Below are 21,979 nucleotides of genomic sequence, written 5' to 3'. Positions count from 1 at the left end.
GAAAAAAATAGACTAGGTTTGTTAACCGTGGGCATCAATTCTGGAATGATCTGCCCTCCAAGCTCTGAGAGCTGCCTCCCCTTTGGCCAGCTAATGCTTTTTCCATCCTACTTGGCTTCTAAATGTTACTGTCTGAATGGCTGCTTACATGTACTTCAATTTACCTGGCCCCAGAACAGGACTTAAGATGACACCAAAGAACTGTATAGCATGGTAAATGATAAGAAAATAAGGAAAATGAGACAAAGGAAGACTAAAACAAGACAGATAATGAAGTGTCCTCTAATCTGAATAAAATTAACGCTTCAGCCTTCTGCCAGCAAAGCCTTTCTATCCCAGGAAGCACAACTTAGCCGTCCAATATCATCACGTCAAAGCTATCTGTTGGGGTCAGAGGGGTGACTCAACATTCTTCTGGAGGACCACAGCTCAATTCCCAGCACACACACGGCAGCTCACAATGGTCTATATTTCAGGTTCCAGGGGATCCAACATCCTCACATAGACATACATGCAAGCAAAACACCAATGCATATGGAGTAAGAATTTAAAAAAGATACAAAAAGCAAAAATCAAAAAGCCTGTTCTTTAAAAATAAAAAAATGTTACAACAGCTATGATACTGAAATTAAAAAAAAAATCATTGGGACAGGGCTATAGCTCTGTTAGTAGAGAATTTGACTAGCACACACAAAGCCCTAAATTCAATTTACATACCCCAGGCATGGTAGTGCAGGTAAAGTCAAGATAATAAGTTCAAGGTCATTCTCAACTACTTAGTAAGTACGAGGCCAGTCTGGACTACGTGAGGCTTTGTCTTAAAACAAGAACATAGAAAAAAAATAAAAATAAACTTTTACAGTCTGTTTTTTAGGTTATTTAAGATTTATTTTTAAATAGATAAATAAACTTTCTATAAATCATTAACTTACAAAGTCTTAAAAAGAAGGCAAAACATTTGAAAGCAACTTTGCCACATCACTTCCACAGAAACACAGTTTAACGTACGCAAGCAGGCAATTTGCTGATGGTCTGGCTTAGTCTAGAATGTATTTCTCACGGAGTGGAAGAGATTCTCTCATAAAAAAGGAAAAGGAAAAGGAAAGAAAATGAGAAAAGCATTTGATAAATGCACCTAACTAAGATATAGTTAAAATATTCTCTCCACAAAAGACTAGCACATCCTTGGGTAGGCTGTTTGCATTCTTACAAAAATTAGGTAATTAAATGTAACCATTAAATGTAACCACATGCGCAGTGATTATGGCGGTCACAGGACAACTTGCAGGAATCGGTTCTCCCCCACCATGTGAGCTAAGAGGCTCCAACTCAGGCTTGGTGGCAAGTGCTTTTACCCACAGAGCCATTTTACTGACCTCAATCATCTACCATATTTTCATACTGATACTTTATCTAGTAACCTTACTGAACTCTACAGTGAGCTTTAAACATTTTTGTCTTTGAATTTCTATATATCACTTGCTCCTCTTTGTTAAAGTAAAGAAAGAATATTCCATTAGCCTCTATTAAGTACAACTCCCCTGAATTCTCAAAATTCAATATAGTATTATCTGGACATCACTAACCCTTACAGCTTTCTCATTTATAGGCTTCTTTTTTTGTTTGTGTTTGGTATTTGTTTTCATTTTCATTTTTTTTTTGTTTTTTGGAGACAGGGTTTCTCTGTAGCTTTGGAGCCTGTCCGGGAACTAGCTCTTGTAGACCAGGCTGGCCTTGAACTCACAGAGATCCACTTACTAATCTTCAGCTTAAGATTAATTAGGCTTAACACTAATCTTCAGCCCCCTTGCCCCGTTCTTCCACTATCAATCTCATCCCACCATATTTCACTCTCTAACAGAAATCGGATCATGCAGCATCAGACACTGCTCGGCACGCACACCAATCCCATCCCGCTTTATTTCATACACTCAGAAATTAGGAAACACCATCAGACACAGTCCAGCTCTCTCTCGCCAGTGTCTGTGCTTTCTTGGTCCTTCAATACATCTGTGTGTAAGGGTCAAGCATACATTAATTCAGCTTCCTTGCTACATTCCATGCTCAGAAAAGTACCCAAGATAAAAAAACTATGAGCCCCTGGAATCCATCCTAAACACCCTGCACTGATCTGCCATCACATCACACACTGCTTCATAAAGTCCCCTCTCCTTCCCTTAACCACTATTTAATCTTCCTAAAATGATTGTTTCACTTTCTTTGTTCCCTTATTATATGACTCTCCTTCTACCAATAGTCCTAGGCTTGCAATTTAAACTCAGATAAAACTGAACTTCAGGCTGGGGGAATGGCTTAGCAGGAAGGCCCCTGCTGGTGGCCTGATTCAATTCCCAGAGCCCATGTAAAAGCGAGGGGAGAAAAGCGACTCCACAAAGCTGTCCTTTGACCTCCACACATGTGGCATGGCACAAGCAGTCCCACACTCCGACAGAGACAGACAGACAGACACACATGCCCCACATACAGAAAATAACAATAAATAAACTTAAAGATAAAAACAGAACTACTTGAGAGTCCCTAAACATGTCTTGATTTCTTTGCACATATTCTTCCTCTGCCTGGAATGCCCTCCTCCAGTTTGCTTAACCAGAATGCCTTTTATGTACCTTCAAGCCTGAGCTCAGTGCTATATGGCTCCTGTGAAAGCATCCTCACTCCGTAAGCTGCACCTATGTGCCCTCAGCACACCGCACCCACCTCTCGGTACAGACATTACTGTGTCCCATCGCACCCGCTCATCCATTTGTTCCTGAATAAGACTGCTTCTCGGAAGAGCAAGAATTTCATTTCCGTTGACTATCCCAGGCACCTGCTTTGTACTTGAAGTTCCCACTAAAGTACAATTCCTTGAGCCTGACATTATGTAAAAGAAATAAATTTAGAGAATATAAGTTTATCAAAACCTTAGTTAAGATGAATGTGGCTGTTTGGCCAGTAAAATCAATAGCAAATTTTATATTCATAACTCCGATAAAATTGTCTTATGTAAGATATTTTCCAAGTAAATAATAGAAAGCTTTTACTGAAAAATCAACAGCCTTTTGCTTAAGACACCTGAATGGATAGCACTAGATGAACTTAGGCTATACTAGACAGTACTAATGGCAGCGCGGCTAATGCCTTTCTCCTTTAATAGATAATGAATGGTGAGAATCCTCTGAAAACACGGCCATCACAGAATACTAATCTTAGATACTGTAAAACACAAAAGGAAAATCAACAGTGAAAACTGGCTCCCACTCCACCCATCCTTCCACTAACAGTGTGCTTTTGAATATTAAGACACAGAGGTCATATAACATGAAGAATGAAATATCCTTAAAAGGTCACAGACAACTTGGTATTCTTTTTACTATGCTATAATCAACCTAAATAAATATGCATATAGAGAGAGAGAATACAGGGAAATAATAGACACCAACTTCAGGATGATGGCCAAATTAAATGGAGGCAGAGCAAGGAGAGACTGTAAAGACAACAACAGTTCATTGACACCTGGGCTTTCATTTTGGCACCAGATGTTCAGTTACTAAATTATTTCTTAAAAGGAGAGGGAACAAAGTAGGGAGCGCAGTTAAGAGGGAGAGGAAAGAAAAGAGGGGAGAGGAAAGGCATAAGGATATTAAAAAAAAAACTCAAAGATAAAAGTAAACCAAGCACAGACCAAACACTGAAAGTGTATTTGGACCAAGGATGAGAGGCCCTAGATATGATGGCACAAGGTCACACCACAGGCACTGTTTGTAGTTTTATTATCTGTGAAACAAACTCAAAATTCACCCACCCCCAATAAATGTGAGGCCTTTGGCACTCAGGGGGGTCAAATAATCTCTTCCTCAGCAAATAACAGCCAGAGTGGGCGAGGGAGCTACAGAAATGAAAACGTGGCTGATCCATTGATTGGCTCTCTGTAACAGAGATGACAATTCCCACAGCGATGGTCACTCATTTGTTCAATTCTTATCAATTATATCTCAAATCTCATGAAAAGCAAAGGGACCCTTTGGACTTACAGTTCATACTTGAAGCCAGTCTAGTGTCTTCTTCTCTAGAAAGCTCCAGAATTAAGTGTCCTCAAGAGAACTTACCCCACTTTTAGCCGCTACTTAAATAACCAACTCAAAGCAGTTTGTGTGCAAAGTGAGGTTATGCTGGCTCTCCAAATTCAAGGGCACCAAATCTCTATGACAACCACTAGAAAAACACACAGGAGATTTCCTGAGTATAGCACTGTCTGTCTTACCTGCTATCTCCGTAAGGGTATTAACATGATCTCCATCTGCTAACTTCACAAAGCCAACCTGACTTCGGAAAGTGTCAATGCCTTGGAAGGGCAAAGTCAGGTGCCTCCCTTGAAGGATTTCCTCGATGAATGGCTTCAGTTCCAAAAGTGCATCAGTACCACTAGTGAGAGACAATATTTTTCAACAACATGGTAAGTAATAGACAAAACCAAATAAGAAACAAATCCAGTTTTTAAAAGAAATTTTATATGTGTGTGTGTGTGTGTGTGTGTGTGTGTGTGTGTGTACACTAATTATTTCAAAGTTCAAAATATCTTTCAGATATAACCTATGGTTAAAACCAATATTATTTTTAAATAACTATAGAAGAGGTGAATTAAGTCTTTTCCTAATTATAATTACTATTAAAGCAGATACTTGTGGTGGTTTGAATAGGAATGGCCCCCACAGACTCATATGTGTGAATGCTTGGTCCACAGGGAGTGACACTATTAGGAGGTGTGGCCTTGTTGGAGTAAATGTGGCTTTGCTGGAGTAAGTGTGTCACTGTGAAAGCAGGCTGTGAGGTCTCATATGCCCAAGCCATGCCTAGTGTCTCAGACCACTTCCTGTTTCCTACTGATCAAGATGTAACTCTCAGCTCCTTTTCCAGCACCATTTCTGCCTGTACGCCACATGTTTCCTGCCATGATGATAATGGACTAAACCTCTAAAATTGTAAGCCAGTCCCATTTAAATATTTTCCTTTATAAGTGTTACTGTGAGGCCATGCCTTTTAATCCCAGCACTCTGGAGGCAGAGGCAAGTGGATCTCTGTGAGTTCAAGGCCAGCTTGGTCTTCAAGAGCTAGTTCTAGGACAGGCTTCAAAGCTACAGAAAAATCCTGTCTTGAAAAAAAAATGTGTTGCTGTGGTCACGTTCATTAATCATCAAGAAACTTCTGTAAACAATGCACTCTGGAGACCCACTCGAGGACGGCAAATGTGAAGCCAACCTGGACTACATAAGACCTAGAGTACTATAAGACCTTGCCTCAAAAAATAAAAATTAAAACAAACAAACAAAAAGAAATTGCTGACCAAAAAAAATTTACCCGTGTAACTCAAAGTGCTGGGGCTACTCACTTGCCTGCTATGTATGAGGTCCTAGATTCGACCTCCAGGACCTCAGGAAAAAAAGAGGGCTACAACTCAAAAAAAACTCCAATTTTTACTAATTTTTTTAAAATAATGATACATTCCAGAACAATTTACCACACACAAGAGCTTTGTTAGGTTGTAAGGAGTGTTCAAAACTGAGTTTGTTTTGGTTTGTTTCTGGGGGTAGCATTTTGAGGCAGGCTCTTATGTGGAGAAGGATGACTCTGAACTTCTGGTCACCCTGCCACCACCTCCCAGGTGTTAGGATGACAGAGTAGGTAAGCATTCTACCAGCTAAACCATGCCCCCAGTCCAAAGTCTTGGATTTTTAAAAATAAAAGTACTAATTCTTACTCAAATAGGACTTACTGTTTCCAATAGATTCTACAAAAACTTAATCAGGCATTATCTCTTAAAATACAGTGTCTTTATTAACACGATTTATTGTACTTAGACTCAAAGTATAAGTTTAATTGTACTTCCCAACTAACACTAAATGCTTGTTATAACTGTTTAGCCTATGTTCACTTATGACCACTTTGTGTTTAAAATCTTTATTTCTCTTTATGAGTTAGACATTATCAAGTTTTCCCTGGTTTTAAATTCATGATCAATTACATCTTGAAAAGCATTCTAGTGGATATACCTTATTATGAAAAAAACTTAAACTCGCTAGAGGGCAGCAGTTACTTAAGAAAGAAATGAGCATGGGCAGTACGGAGAGGATTTTCAAACTTCCTTCTAACAAAACTATCATTGAATTATCCTGTTCCCCCATTAAATAGGTGAAAAAATAGATTTTTGTAGCACTTTCATATTTCTCAATTAATCTCCACACGGCTCTGAGCCGATTCCATGCACGTATTTCACGGTCATGTTCTGATGACAACACGAAACTGCAAAAGCACTCTGGAGATGCCAGTATTTCTCCCTGTACCTCCGCACCCACATCCTAAGTCCAATGCCCCTAACTGTATTCAGGGCCATAGCCAATTCTGCAAATAAACCTCTACATACACAGATACAACTACATGGACAGAGAAGACACACCCCACCTGTTGTGCTTTTAGAGGACCCTGATTCATCACACAAGCTGTGACTCCTCTCCCTCACCTATCCCCACCCCTTGTCTTGTCTTCTCTGAAAGCCATGAAAGCATTGGTTTTATGTGATCGGTAGAGCGGTAGACTGAAATAAAACAAAATCTCTCTTTCCCTCTGTCCTTGAAGCCTGGTGGCTTTCCGTGGGAGGGTCAAGAGTCGTCGTCGGTGGCCAGTTGCGAATGGCTGCTATGTTTGTTTTCCCTCTCTTTTTCTCACTCTCTTCCCAACCCAAGCCTTGCTTTTCATTCCTCCAGGAGCCATCTGGGCCAAGGCAGAAACACAAATAATCTGCACTTCCTCCCTGCTTTTGTTTACAAAGAGCCCAAGCTTGAATCTAAGGCCCCCAAACTCCATAGGAGACAGCAAGGAATTCTGCACTCTTGAAATCAGTAACTTCTAGTCAACCTTTAGGGAGTGAGGAATGGAATTACCATGGCACCAGGAAAGACCAAGCTCAAGTGGAAATTGTCCACCTCGCCCCAGGAAAATGACAGCTCTGATGACAGACAGCCAAGAGGAAGTGCCTACTACACGCTGGGCAACATGCTAAGGGCTCTTGCTTGGCGTTAGCACTATTTACTGGGACAGCAAGTTTAAGTCAGACTGCTAATAAAAGGTGGTTATGCCATAGTTCCAGAATCGTCACCTAGAGTCTCAATCTAGACTCCATAGGCAACACATCTGTGTAACCAAGGAATACCACTGATCACAATGAAGTGAAAAAAATCTGAATTAAGAATATTTTACAAAAACAATAAAAAAAATAAAAATTAAAGAAAGAGAATATTTATACAAGCAGGGCAGTGTAGTGTACACCTTAGCCCTAGCACTGGGACGGGGACCAGAGGCAGGAACATCTCTTAAGAATTTGAGGCCAGTCTATAAGGTAAGCTCCAGGGCAGTCAAGGCTACATTTGTCTCAAAAAGTAAAAATGTAAACAGACTATAGTGGAATGTGTCTGAAACCTCAGCATTGAGACAGCTGAGGCCAGAGAATCACAAGTCCTAGACCACACTTGATACATCAAGTTTGAGGCTAGCCTATGTTACATAAATTAAAAAAAAAAAACCTCTGTACAATGACTATCAGGATAATCAGGATAAAGAATATTTCTTTAGAATCTCAAAGCCGCCTTGGGCTCGACTATATTTACTCACAGTAGAGTAATAATTTGGAAAATAATATTCAAGAAAGATACATTACTCACGTGTTTACTTCATCTTCATTTAATAACTGCATCACCAGCAAGGTGATATGAAAGGAACCATCACCAACCATGGCTTTGGCCAGTCGTTTATCCTGTTGTAGTATCGTATTTTGCAAGACCTTAATTCCTGCTGTAATCTAATTACAAAGAAAAAAAGATATAAGTAAGCAAAATTTTTATAAGGCAAATTTTAAATTAATAAGAAAAAATAGTTGGACGGTGGTGGCAAACGCCTTTAATCCCAGCACTCGGGAGGCAGAGGCAGGCAGATCTCTATGAGTTCAAGGCCAGCCTGGTCTACAGAGCGAGTTCCAGGACAGCTAGGACTGTTGCACAGAGAAACCCTGTCTTGAAAAACAAAAACAAACAAAAAGAACGAAGCATAAGCAAGCAATTAACAAAATTAAAATGACACCAAAATTCCGTAACCAAACACATAATCTCTGCTTGTTCTCATACTTGCTAGAGAGTTGACTGGCATGGCCGGAAACACTACATACATTTAGACAATCACGAGATGTGTGTCCATCTGACGGGCCCTGAGCACAACACTCTTATTTCGCAGACTGAGTGGGAAAAATCGCTATGGCAGCACCTCCTTTTAGAAATGCGCCCTTGTACTAAGCGTCTGACTCACTAATCATGACCATTCCTAAGAAAAAAAGCTTTATTCTTCAAGAGAAAGGCCAAATCAGCAGACAACATTCCATTTCTGTTAGAAGTAATATTTATTTGTCCCACAGTGAATTGCTGGACCTATTCCTCACGGCTTTTAAGATCCTCTAGGATAGGAGGAGTTCCAATAAGAACGACTGCTGGCATTTTTTTCCTGACTTGTGAGGGGTGGGGCATAACCATGGAGACAAAACTGAAGGAAACCCAAACTATGACAGTATGCATCCAGGAGAAAGTCTGCACACCGAGCTGCTCATCTGTCTTCCCTCTCAGTACCGATTCCTCTGGAACAGGAAGAGGCAGGATGTATCTCCCTCCTCCATTTCCTGTTAGAGCCACAGAGGCTAGCCCAGCTGTAAATGTCAGTGCACTGGAGAGCAATCTAAAGTATAATAGCAAGCCCAGAGAGAGGCCTGAGAGAATTCGTAAAAGCCTTGGGACAGCAAAATTATTAAGAGAAAAGGAAACACTGGGCAAGCAATAGAGACAGCATCCAGTAAAACAAAACAGAAAGGGAGGGGTGAGGAGAGCTCAGGGCCCGAGCATAGCAGGCTGCTCTGATTCTGGAGCCGCTGTGTTATCCTCAACAATGGCCCCATTATTTGTGGAATGTACTGAGCAAATCATAAGACACTGTCCTGGGACCTAGACTTTCCCTTGAACCAGGCTCCAAGTCCACTGCTTAATTGGGCCCCACTGGTTCTCCTTTGTTCTTGTAGAACCCATTCTGAGTAAGAATCTTGTGAAGTCACTTCAGGAGAAAATCTCCCATCCTTGGTATCCTGACCACCTTCCCTGTGGCCTGCCTTTGTGATCTGTCAAGCCATGTTTCTTCTTAGCAATGTTCTATCCACTGACTTTATCCCTGTTCCGTGTTACAAATTCCCACTGTACTTTCTGTGGTCAGAACAACGTCCATCTCTCTCCGTGAGGCCATTTCCTAGCTCCTAGCTCCTATACCCATCTCCATAGACCATGGTAAACTGAAACTTGAAAATTGTCCAAGGAGATTAAAAATAACCTCAACTCTGCTTAAACTGAAAAAGAAAAAAAAATAAGCAAAAATTGACTGGAGTCATTTCTAGTCATTTCTGGTTTTGTTAGAAACACAAGTTAAGCTCAGCCAATCACAAGCGCCCAATGAACATACGATGATGATGTGACTAGGGGTGTTCTGACAAGGTGACCATAAAAGGCAACTACATACACGCAATCAACTTCTTTATTTTACCCCCACGTTTTTCCTATAAATACCTGCCTCTGACTAAACCTCTTTTAAGTCTGGTGTCCCCGATTAACAAACTGTTCCTTACTCAAACTTTTAAAAAATGATATTGGGCCCAAGATTTTTCTCTAAGAGTTTAGTGGCAGAAGCAGACCTCAAAGGAAAACCCCAGGGACCTCGAGGGACATTGAGGCACCAAACTAAGGAAGGCACCAGGCCCATTATAGCTCCAGCAGGTAGAATATGCCAGAGTAAAATACCGACTGCTCTTCCAAAGGTGCTTCTAGGCTGACAACAGCCGAAAGGCCTACGTGGGCTGTTCCCATTGTCATCCGCAGAAGACTGACGGTCATTATTCAATCATGTAAGCAGGAAAACAAACAGATGACTCACTCCGATCGCAGTGCTAGATTACAACTCTTCTCGTTAAACATTTTCATTAAAAACACAGCTTGAGTGTTTCTCTTTTTAATTCTATAAACCTTGCTATGACAAAGAAGAATATCTTAAAAATAAATAAAAACTTCACACACCAAAGTGAACCAGACTCACAGCAGTAGCATTTCTTACTGGCACTGAAATGACTTCTATGGATGTTCGTCAGAGGGCTTGGTGACCTGCAGAGAAACCTAAGACTGAACCGCAGCCAAACAGTCTAAAAGAATAAGAACAAGATGAGGACCAGCGCCGGCCATGAGTGAAGGAACCTGTCACCAGCCCTGAGGACCTGAGTTCGATCCCCATGACCCCAAGCTGCAAGAAGAGAATGACTCCTACAAGCTTCCTCTGGTCACACAAGCTAAATAAAATATAACAAAAATAAATAAGAAAAAGAATGCAGAACCTCCTGTCCTTGTGACTGAAAAAAGCTATAGGGACAAAGACCAAGAGGTTTTCGCCTCAAGTCTTACCTCAAGAGGTCTTAAACCAAGAAACCCTGAACCTATAGATTTCTGTCACCATTATACAGTCACACTAAAAGAAAAAACACTGTCCATTACGCTACCAGTCTCCCAGAGAAACAATGCCTTTTGGTATGGACACATTGCCATCAGGTGAACCCTCGGGGTCTTGACTGTTAAAAGAAAGGTCCATGCTGATGGGGCTACTACGTTACTCCAGTAACACACACTTTCATAAGCATGGGCAAACCAAAATCTGTGGAGAAATCATGCACACACTACTGGAAGACAACAAAGCCACCCGCCCTGCTTTACACTCTGCTATAGTAAATCAACAAACCCCTCCATATAAAAAAAGTGGGAGAGGATGGAGTTCAAATCAAATCCAGAGAATCTCTGTGTGACCAGTTCCCAGGTCTTCTGCACCCCCTCAGTAAAGTACATTGTGTGACAGTGGGATGGAAAGAGCTTTCTAACCTGAGGGGACACATAACGTTCTCTTTGGAGAAAGAAAACTTTCCAGAGTTCCCTGACTCTCTGAAGTCTGAGGGCTACTCTGTTCTTCAAAAACAGAAGCTGATAAAATAGAAACCCAGACCTCTCTAAAACCCCAGCCACTTATGGGTTTCCTCTTCAACCAGCATAGGAAAAAGTTGAGGTATAAAATATTAAGTAGACTGGCCATTGCTTCAATTGCCCCACTCCCTAAAACTGTAGACAGTCCAGAGACTATCACTGATTGCATGGGGGTGGGGTGGGTGTCAAAACAAGGTCATGTAATAGCTCCTACCAACTGATCCCTGGGGTCAAAACCTAAGAGGAAGCAGGTTTCTGTCTACTTATCTGCAATAAATGAAATTATAATTTTAGGATTCTGGTGGTTCTGGACCCTAACACTGTTACCTGATGTGTCTGCAGGTTCTAACCAGTTCACAGCAGTGGACCTCTATGTTTCCTTCTGTGGTATTCCGGTAAATGAAAGCCAGTATTTTTTGCCTTTAATGATCAGCTGTACACACAGACTATATGCCCTATGGGTTCACTAAAGGCCCATCTTATCTGTTTCAAGCATTACACTGTCAGTCCTGCAATTCAAGGGAAAATTCACTTACTTAACATGCAGAGAATCTGATACTATGTTCCCTACCAAAATAGAATCTGAAATAACTCATTTCTTCTCCTACAGCATGTACTCTACCAGCATTGAAAGGCTGCCATAGAGAGACTTCAGATCTATCAAGAAACGGTCCATTGCTTAGGTCCCAATCTGACTGTAGGAATTTCCCCCTCACGTGGAAGAGTAAAGACAGTCCAAGGGTTCCTTTGACTGACAGCTTAGAGGTTACAGAGAGGTTTCTGTGGACTTGGAGAGCACTCCAGGTCTCGGTCCAAATTTCTTCCTGATAGTTTTCCCTTTATATCAACTTATAAAAATTCTGCCAGAATCCTCTCGATGAGAAGATAACTAGGAACAGGTTTTAGGTCAAATAAAGTTGGCCTCATGCTCATCTTCAGCATTTTAGTGCAACGTCTTGCATGGTGAAATGGTTTGAGACCCTGTGTGTCTTTGAATTGTCTAGTAATTGTAAAACTAAAAATCAAAAACTGTAAAATGCTTTGAAGACTATTATTTCCATGAAGCCACATGATACTTGTAATATAGGATTAACCTCAAATCTATGAAAATGTAAAAGTTAATCTAATCAAGTCACATATTTCTAACCATGCTTTGATTTTTCCAATTAATTTATAGATTCACTTATATCATCTTAAGACTTTTTATATGCTTTTTATTCCTAATTACAATCTTTAAAAGACAAGAAAAACACTCCAGAATCTTAACTGCATGTTATTAAAAGAAACTAACTTTTTTATAGTCACTGTTTAAATTCTCCAACATCATTAAACCTTATCCATCATCCTAATCCCCCGCCACTGGCGTAACTGCGCAAAGTACATCTCTAAACCAATCCTAACAGTGTAACTTAGATGTGACACTAAAAGAAATGTCTACAAACAAAAACTTGACTGAAATCTTACATATTCTACTCACTGAGTTAACTGAAAAGCACATCCTCATCTGGTAAATATCACCACTACGTCATAGTTCAAAAGCCTACACTGATGCAATTAGAAAAGCCATCTTTACATCTTTGAAACCTTCTAATTAACTCAATGTATATGTAAGTTTTAAAAATGGCATAAATTAGCATGCTTCTACAAAAGAGACATACTATATTCCAGTACACCGTAGAAGACTATCTTTGACCTCACCTTGTGACCCTGGTTTTAGAAGTCTTCCAAGTTGCTAACGTATCACTGCTGAGTCTGTTGCCTTGTTAAGAGTTATTAGAATTTTGTCAGGATGCTATCTAGGACGTTGGGGATAACTCACTGGTAGTGTATTGCCTAGCATACATGATGACCTAGGTTTGATTTCTGAGACAAGAGGGAAAATGCATGTGATATGCATGCCACCCAACTTTTCTTCATAGCTAAATACTCTCAGAAGCTAAAGAGATGCCTCAGAGATTGAGAGCACTGGCTGCTCTTCCAGAGGACCTGAATCAGATTCTCAGCACCCACATGGCAGCTCACAGCCATCTGTTAACTCCAGGCCCAGGGGTCTGATGCCCTCTTCTGGCTTCTACAGGCACTGGACATGCATGTGATACACAGACATAAATGCAAGTAAAATACACAGAGAGAGCTAAATACTCTCATTGCCTGTCAACAACCATGAAAAGTATTTGAAGAACTAATACTATAGCAATAGTGGAATAAAAGTAAAAAGATCAGCCTTAAACAGAAAAGTGTTCTTTTTCAAATACTTTTCTATTTTTAGGACTGAATTCACTAATCTCCCATAGTTCATTAAGACTAGCAACTTTCACATTACAAAAATGAAGAAACATGACATTAAATGCTTTTAAAAGTCCTGAAGAAAATTTGTCCATTAGCATACAAAAAATCATTCTAAAATTAGTATATTCCTGATTTCAGCAGCTCCTGATGAGTTCTTGCCTGCCTTTCATTGCTGATTTGTTTGCAATAGTCCTGATCATGACCGCCCCCCAAAGGCAAATGTGTCAGCCTTAGTTCCCAGGGTGGCACTTTTAAAATGTGACCCCTTAGGTCAGTGGGTCACTGGCTGAGTGTCGTTGAAGGGATTTCCGTACCCAAGTTCAATCCTCTATCTTTTGCCAAGAAAGAAGTTTCATTCCACCACCAGCTCCAAGCTGTGGTGTTATTTTTGTCTTAGGCCCCAAAGTAATGCCAATCCATCAAGGACTGCAACTTCCAAAGCTGGGAGCCAAAATAGCATTTCTCTTTATGAATCAGTAATCTCAGCTACTTTGTTACGGAGACAACATATTACCTCTCATATGAAAGCACATAAAACCACACACAGGCAACAGCCAGATAAGTAATTATACAGCCATAGCCATTAAAGAACAAGCTTTATTACAAGCCATCAAATCTTTTCCTTCTCTTAAACTAAAATGTAATTACATGTTAACCGCAAAACACACACTCCTACACTACCAGTTAGGATAGTACCTCGCTTCAATTCTAATATATTTACCAATCCTACTTCTTAAAAACATGAAATGAAAAATTTCCACAACGAAGAATTCTAAACTACTAAAAACATGTTTGAAATCAAAGAGCCATGTAATTCTGAATGCTTTCTCTCTCTCTTTTTTTTTTCTTTAAAACTGGGTGCCAAGAAGCTGAGGCCAAAAGTAGAGCAACTCATTGTGAATGTACTGGCTCCCAAGAGCCTGTTTGCAGGTCACTAAACTGGAACTTGGAATACATTCTTCCATTGAAACAATGTGACAAACAGGCCTTCTTTCCCAGGCCTTCCTACCCACCCTCCTAAGTCGTTTAAAAAGAAAGTGAACATTAGATACTTTAAAACAGACAAATGAAAAACTCTGCAAAAGAATTGATACATATGTCCTCCTCTTGTCCAGTTCTTACATCTTCTCCCCGTATTCACATGTAAGCATGATAAACTTATCGCTCCAGAAAGTAAGTCTCCCAAGACAGCAGCATTAAATTAAGCTGCACTGCCCATGGCTATAAGGTACTCTATCCCCTAAAATCAGTTGCTATTCATATAACATTACAAAATCAGCATTTGTATTTATTACTTTTAAGACTTTGGGGTCTAGAACTGAAAACATTTGTCTAGTATATGTGAGGACCTGAGTTCAAACCCTAGCACCACACTTTAAAAAAAAAAAGAGTTTTGCTTTTAGCTTGGTATGGTGGAAATGTTCTTAGGTCCCTGAAATACAGTAGGAAGGGAAGCTGTGTCTGTAAATGCCAGTAAATGTCAGCACCTACTCTTTCCTGGAAAGCACCCATCTAGGCACTGAGAACACAATAAAACATATTGTAAGGAAAAAAATTAAACTGCAAGAATGACAAGTGACAATCAGAAACTATAACAACCTCTAACTAAGAATGGAATGAGAAGAGGGGAGGCGACCTGGTCAAGAAGACGAGAGGCTCAAAGAGAAAGAGGGACTGAAGTGGATAAGATGAGAACAGCCGTCTTTAAAGGGGGTTCGGAGTACATCTCTATCCCGGCGTCAATGGGGAAAGCCTGAAGTAAGCAAGCAGGTAGGGTGTGCAACATGGGGCCTGGAAAAAGAAGCATTTGAGGTTAGACCTATCCCCTGACCAAACCGAAACTCAGAATCTAGTCACCTGAACCAGAAGAGTTTGTAAGACTGGTGGCAGGCTACCAGGTCTGTGAACTCTAAGCTACACAGGACTCCATCATCCTTCCTCCCTCCTGCCCTGTGGACCACATCCTGTGGAAAACTGGAAGAGTTCCTCTGCCTTATTTCGCTTGGCCCCTTCTCCCTGCACTGTATCCCACCCATCCCCCCACCAACCCTCACTGGAAATGCAGAGTCAAGCACTGACAGCGAGGGGGGGGAGACACCCAAGGATGGATGCAAAAAACAGAGAAGCATGAAGGGAGAAATATGAGTCCAATGGCCTCCTGCGCCTACGCATGGAATCTCAGCTCCCCAGGAGGCTGAAGCAGGGAGGTCACAGGTCCAAGGCCAGCACAGACAATGAAGAGAGGTCCTCTCTCAACAGGAAAGTAAGAAAGCTGGGGATACAGTTTAGTGGCACAGCATATTCCTAACATTATGAGGCCCTCTCGATGCAACCACAGGTACAATCAACCAACAAAATGAACTACCTAGTTAAGGCGAAGAAGTGCAAATCAAATGTTGAGAGCTTACTTGGAGGTTCTAGCAGGGGTGCAGCCACTCATATACCCTTGACAAAGACCAGCTCTCCCCTATTAGGGAAGGTCTTTCTTTTTTACCAACCACACAGCTTAGGAAGGGATGCAGTCAGGGTGGTGAGGGAGGAAGAGGCACCTGCCTAGCCATCTAGATCAATCAAATCAATCCTGGTGATCAATGGGCTGAGAGGTATCACAAGCTGATTACCCTCACTCATATCTAAACACACTGGGAGACTCTCTAGTGGAATGGTCGCTAACCAACAAATCAAAACAAAACCTGGCTTCTCCGCTAGCAAGAAGTCATGTGTCTTCAGGGAAGTCACTCCAGCTGTCTACCACTTGGTTTCCTCCTGCGGCCTGGCTTCTGTCTGCCCACTAAAGCAACAGAGCTTCGCTTCCTGCTCTGGCCTACTGTCCATGTGTACACAGCCCTAAAGCAAGAGGAAACCAAGGCAAACAACGGACGAGCAGCTAAAGATGATGTGCAACAGCTCATACTTTCAGCTGGGTGTCACCTAAACACTTCCGAGGACTACCTTACTGCTAGAAAACCCATCACACGAGCCTGAGGTCACTTTTCTCTCCTTAAGGTGTCATCTCTCTAGTTAAACTCTATCTCAAAGATGGGGTACTTCTTAGAATGAGCCAACTGGTTTTTCTCTGGTGTTTATTTATTTGACTTAAAATTCTTTGCAGGTCTCAGATTATAGCTTAGTGGTAGAGCACGAACCTAGCAAATATACGACCCTGGATTGAGTCCTCAGCAACACTAAAAGGCTAAAAGACTGCCTAGTCCAGTGGTCCCCAACCTTCCTAATGCTGCAACCCTTTACTACGGTTCCTCACATTGTGGCAACCCCCAGCCATAAAATTATTCATTGCTACTTTATAACTATAATTTTGCTAGTTATGAATTTTGTAAATATGCTTTCCAATGGTCTTAGGTGATTTCTGTGAAAGGGCCATTTGACACCCAAAGAGGTTGCAACCCCCGGGGTGAGAACCACTGGCCAAAGAGAGTCTGTGGAGTCACAGTGAGGGTCAGATCTGGCTGTCCCTTAGGCTAAAATGTAAAGGCTGTCAGCCTTGTGGAGGACGTATTCTTCCCAGGTGTTCTCACATCACAGCATTAGTTCCAGTTAGATACAGTATTTTTTTTCTATCTTAAGACTATCTCGCTAAGTGGTGATGGCACATGCCTTTAATCCAAGCACTTGGGAGGCAGAGGTAGATGAATCTCTATGAGTTCTAGGTCAGCCTGATCTACAGAGCAAGTTCTAAGACAGGCTCCAAAGGCTATACAGAAAAAAAAAAAAACAAAAAAACAAAATCTCAGTATGAAATCACTGACTGGTTCCATTGTATTTATACAACACTGATTTTTCAGATTTTAATAGATTTATACTGAGTTTGATATGCAATCTTAAGTTAAGTATAGATTGAGTATTCCTCATCCAAAAACTTAAAATCTAAAATGATTCAAATCCAAAACATAATGCAAGGGAAATTTTTCATATCTGATATCATCCGGGTGTAGTCAAGACCCAGAAGCACTGAGAACCATGCATTAAATTCCCTTCAGGATATGTGAAGAAGGTAGTATGAGGAACAGATGCTCCCTGTTTAGGCTTGGATCTCACCCCAAGATTCATTATGTACATACAAATACCCGACGAGTCCAAAACATGTCACGTTCCTGGTCTCTGGCATTTTGAGCAAGGGATACTCAGCCTACTCAGCAACGAAGAATGTTTAAAGAAACAACACTACAAAGATACCCATCACATGAAGGCCCGTGAAGTAAGACATCCGTTTCCTATCTTTCCAAAGGCTTCAGAGTCCTCTCCTCCCGCATGCCCGCTGCTCTCTGCCTCTCAGGGCCTCCTCCACTAGGCAAGACTTTGGAAATGATCTTGACAGGGACCTGTGAGTATGGCTTTTAGATCAACCAAATCAACCCTGGCAAGCAGTGGGCTTGCAGGTATCACAACCTGATTACCCTCATATCTCCCTCGTATCTGTAACACATTGGGAGGCTTTAATGAAATGATCTCTAAGCAACAAATAATAATTTTAAAAAAAAAAAAACCTGGTTTCTCTTTTGGACACAAGTCATGTCTTCAGGGAAGTCACTGTCTTCTGTCTACCATTTGGTCGCCAAGGGTCTGACTTCCACCTGCCATGTTATTATTAAATTTGAAAAAAAAAATTTAAATAATCACAACTATTATATAAACAACTTGCTATAACTTAAATGTGAAATTTTCCTACTGGGATTAAAGACATACAACCACCGCCTGGCAGAACTAGGAGATTTTAAAATTTAAATTAAACATTTAAATTATGCATTACTAAAATGTTATCAAAGACTGTTAGACTCTCAAAGCAACTGGGCTGACAAACATTTAGTACACTTTAAAGATAGTTTAGAATAAAACTTCATAGTAAAAGGTTCTTAAGAGATTATCACCTTTTTGTTGATGATCGGAACAGACAAGAAATAGTTGGGTTGATAATCTTTCGAGGGTTTTTTCCTCTTCTTTATGTGCTCATTCTTGATGCCTTCATTTTCTTTGCTTCTCTTTGAATTTGCTTGACGTACATCAGTGACTAGAGGAAAAAGATAACCTGGTTGAAAAAGGAAGAAGTCATGCAGTGTGTATAATAAGCAGCAATCATATATAATTGTCATTTTCAAATGTAAAGCAAGAGTCGGCAAGAATTTCCATAAAGAACAAAATTGTAAATGGTTTGAGCTTTGCAGATCACAGGGTCTGTCTTGCAGCTACCTAACTCTGACAAAACAAATCAAAGGATATAACTGTGTCCCAATAAAGCTTTATTTACAAAAGGAGGTCAGGCAGATTTATACCTTAGGTAGGGCAACACTAACAAGCATTCTCTACTACATGCCAAAGGGTTGGGTTTTTTTTTTTCTCATTGTTTTTGTTTTGTTTTTTGAGGAAGGGTCTTACTATATAAACCAATACCCCTTCTTAGGCCACCAAGTTCAAGACTATGAGCATGAGCCATTATGTCTGGCATCATGGTTTTTCTACCACTATGAAAGTGGATTGTTGGTTGGTTGGTTGGTTTGTATTTGCTTATTTCACCCATTCCCTGTGACCTAGCTTCCTTCTGCTAGCCCACTTCCTCCTAGCACAATATCCCACCACTTCCCAGCAAAACTGGTGACCTAGTACTCAGGCCACTGAGGATATTCATGATCCAAACTGTAGCAAGTGGATCATGTCAGACAGGCTCTAATATAAATTTACAAATCTCTCCATATGCTAAAGAGGAGACAATGTGAGCATCAGATTGAATAAAAAATTTGGTAGTGTGAATTTTATCAGATATGATCAAACCCACCATTTCATAATGATTCTAAAAAGAAAAAATTAAAACCAGAATTCAGTTACCTGTCGAGAAGTCAGAGAACCATTTTTCTAAAAAATAATCACTCATGTGCACATGGTACAATTTCATACCCATATAGTATGTTTGGGGTTTTCTGCCTTTAATCCAGTGCCCTTTGACACACTCCACCTGTGACACTGTGAGCCACTGTCATGTTTTCTCTTGTTTATAGGATCTTCTTGGTATTTACCAAGCATCTCTCTGCTTTTTCACTCCCTGACTTCATTTTCCTCCCAACTTTGGGAACACAGTCTGTGTTCTGAAGCACAGCTTGCTGTTATTCCATTTGCTTGCTTTCATATGAAAAGATAAAAAGCAAATATTTATATAATCATCTAGTTTACCGATAAAATCGGTGACTTGAGGTCACAAAGTGCAAAAAACTTTGGCTGTCTGCCCTGAATCTTTCACCGGATTATTTATAGTAATTTTACTGGTTAGCAAAAAGTCATCTGTGGAAATACAGCTTGCAAATTCATAAACTTAATTTATTATACTTGTTAATTTTCATAATGACTTTAGTAGCCTTTTACTGTACACTGATAAACTTGATGTCAGTGACAAGGGCCATTACTTTCTCAACCGCAGATTTTTTTTTTAACCAAAGCACCACGTGCCATCTTATGTAAATTACCTAATTTCTCCTCAATTCTATTTATTCATTCAAAAACTACAAAGGAGTGAATTAAAAGAGAAATTAATTTAATTTAATTAAGTACTCCATCTGTTATTGTGGGTTGATTGTTTCCACACTTGCTCTTAATTAAAATGCTGAGAATAAATTAGAGTTTGTTTTGATGTTTCCTTTCTTGTTACTTAAGCAGATAAAAATCTTTCAAGTAGGCTGGGAGTGACTCTGTTCATCTGCAAGTTGAGGACTTGGGAAGGCTAAGGCGGGAAAGCCACTGAGTTCGAGGCCAACCGGGGTTAGCGTAGAGTCACTATCTAAAAAAAATAAAAATAAACAGAACCAACTCACCTTAGTCACCTAGTGATATCACAACCATCTGAGTCTGCAGCATTCTCTATGATGTTCAGACAAATAATAATAGCCTAATGGGTCGGCCCACCCTGACATCTACCCCATCTACAGTGCTTGAGGGGACTGGTCCTGTAGAATAATAACCACGGGATGTTCAAGACTCAGGGCAACAACAGGATATCTGAGAGGAGTTTTGTGACGGTCCAGTGATGATGGTGTGCCAGAGGACTTGAACCAGACCAATGACTCACTGCAGGGAACATTTTGTGGGTGGGGCTGACTGGACAAAAGGGTCTACTGAGTGACACATCGCAGCACCCAGTGCCACTAGGAGGAGCGAAGAGGTGTTGGAAAGATGGAGGGTCAGGTAGTGTCGTGTATGTGTGCTGTTTTTAATTGATTTGGGAATGGAGGTTTCTTTGGGGAGGATGCTGAAGGGAGGGTATGGAGAGACTGGGAGGTGAGCAGGAATGGGGTGCATGATGTGAAACTCCAAAGAATCAATAAAGAATTACATCATAAAAAACAAATAGCCTAGTCTCAGAGCATAGCCATTCATTACGCAGGACACACTACTGTATGCAGCATTTGTCTTCCCAACTAATTATATAAAGGACACAGAACATAATTTATCTCTTTTTAACTGACACAGCATAACCGCTGATATCTGTATATATAAGATAAATCTTTTCCATACAAAAAAAAAATTAGATGATTTTTGTTTTATATTTTAAATTTTTAAAGATATGCCTTAACTAGTTAATAGATAATAAAATGGTCATTTCCTTTATCTCAAAATCCTTAATAGTTATATTAGAACTGTATGAAGAAGCCCGGCACGGTGATGCATGCTTATGTTCCAATGCTTATGAGGGCAGGAGGATCAGAGAAGTTCAGCCAGTCTTAACTACATAATGACTGTGAAGCTGCTCTGAGGGCCAGGAGACGGTCTCAAAACATACACACATATGAACAAAATGAATTTTGAAGACATAAAATGGTCTAGGAGGTCCTTCTGTCTGTGTGTTGCTTTTCTTGGTTAATGAATAAAGAAATTGCCTTGACCTGTTGATAGGGCAGAACTTAGGTAAGCAAGGAAGATGGAACTGAATGCTGGGAGAAAGAAGGGTGGAGTCAGAGACACCATGGAGCTGCCACCACTGGAGATAGACATGCTAAAACTTTGCTGGTAGGCCACAACTTCGTGGTAACGCACAGATTAATGGAGATGGGTTAAATTAAGTTGTAAGAGTTGAGCTCCCGGGGCTGGAGAGATGGCTCAGAGGTTAAGAGCATTGCCTGCTCTTCCAAAAGTCCTGAGTTCAATTCCCAGCAACCACATGGTGGCTCACAACTATCTGTAATGAGGTCTGGTGCCCTCTTCTGGCCTACAGGCATACACAGAGACAGAATATTGTATACATAATAAATAAATAAACATTTAAAAAAAAAAAGAGTTGAGCTCCCAAAGTCCAGTTGGAAGGCAGAAGGGAGAAGACAAGCAAAAAAGTCAGGACCACAAGGGGTTGATCCACCAGCTGAGGCAGTGTGCCTGTTCTATAGGAGCTCACCAAATCCAGCTGGACTGGGTCTGAATGAGTATGTGATCAAACCAAACTCTCTGATTGTGGCTGACAATGGGGGTTGACTGAGAAGCCATTGATAAAGGCATTGGGACTTGTTGTTACAGCATGTTCTGGCTTTGGGGGACCCTAGTCTATATGGATGCACAGCTCCCTAGGCCTGGATGTAGGGGGGAGGGCCTTGGACTTCCCACAG

At 40.7% G+C, this 21,979-nt stretch overlaps 1 protein-coding gene across 7 annotated transcripts in view; it reads right to left on the bottom strand.

Annotated features, from left to right (window-relative positions):
* Window positions 1–21,979, bottom strand: part of Akap7 (A-kinase anchoring protein 7) — a 132,912-nt gene that overhangs the window by 99,313 nt on the left and 11,620 nt on the right. For 5 of the 7 annotated variants that reach the window (XM_026786248.1, XM_026786247.1, XM_026786250.1 and 2 more), the window contains 3 exons: window positions 18,269–18,426; window positions 7,716–7,852; window positions 4,265–4,425 (listed from right to left, as the gene is read on the bottom strand). In XM_026786248.1, the coding sequence (XP_026642049.1) occupies window positions 4,265–4,425; window positions 7,716–7,852; window positions 18,269–18,426 (456 nt within the window). The remainder of the gene's footprint in view (window positions 1–4,264; window positions 4,426–7,715; window positions 7,853–18,268; window positions 18,427–21,979) is intronic. The other 2 variants (XM_013351444.2, XM_026786249.1) reach the window with 1 other exon arrangement.

Source organism: Microtus ochrogaster, linkage group LG4, assembly GCF_000317375.1.
Source record: "Microtus ochrogaster isolate Prairie Vole_2 linkage group LG4, MicOch1.0, whole genome shotgun sequence".
Classification (NCBI taxonomy): Eukaryota; Metazoa; Chordata; class Mammalia; order Rodentia; family Cricetidae; genus Microtus; species Microtus ochrogaster.
This window is presented reverse-complemented; position numbering and strand designations above follow the sequence as displayed.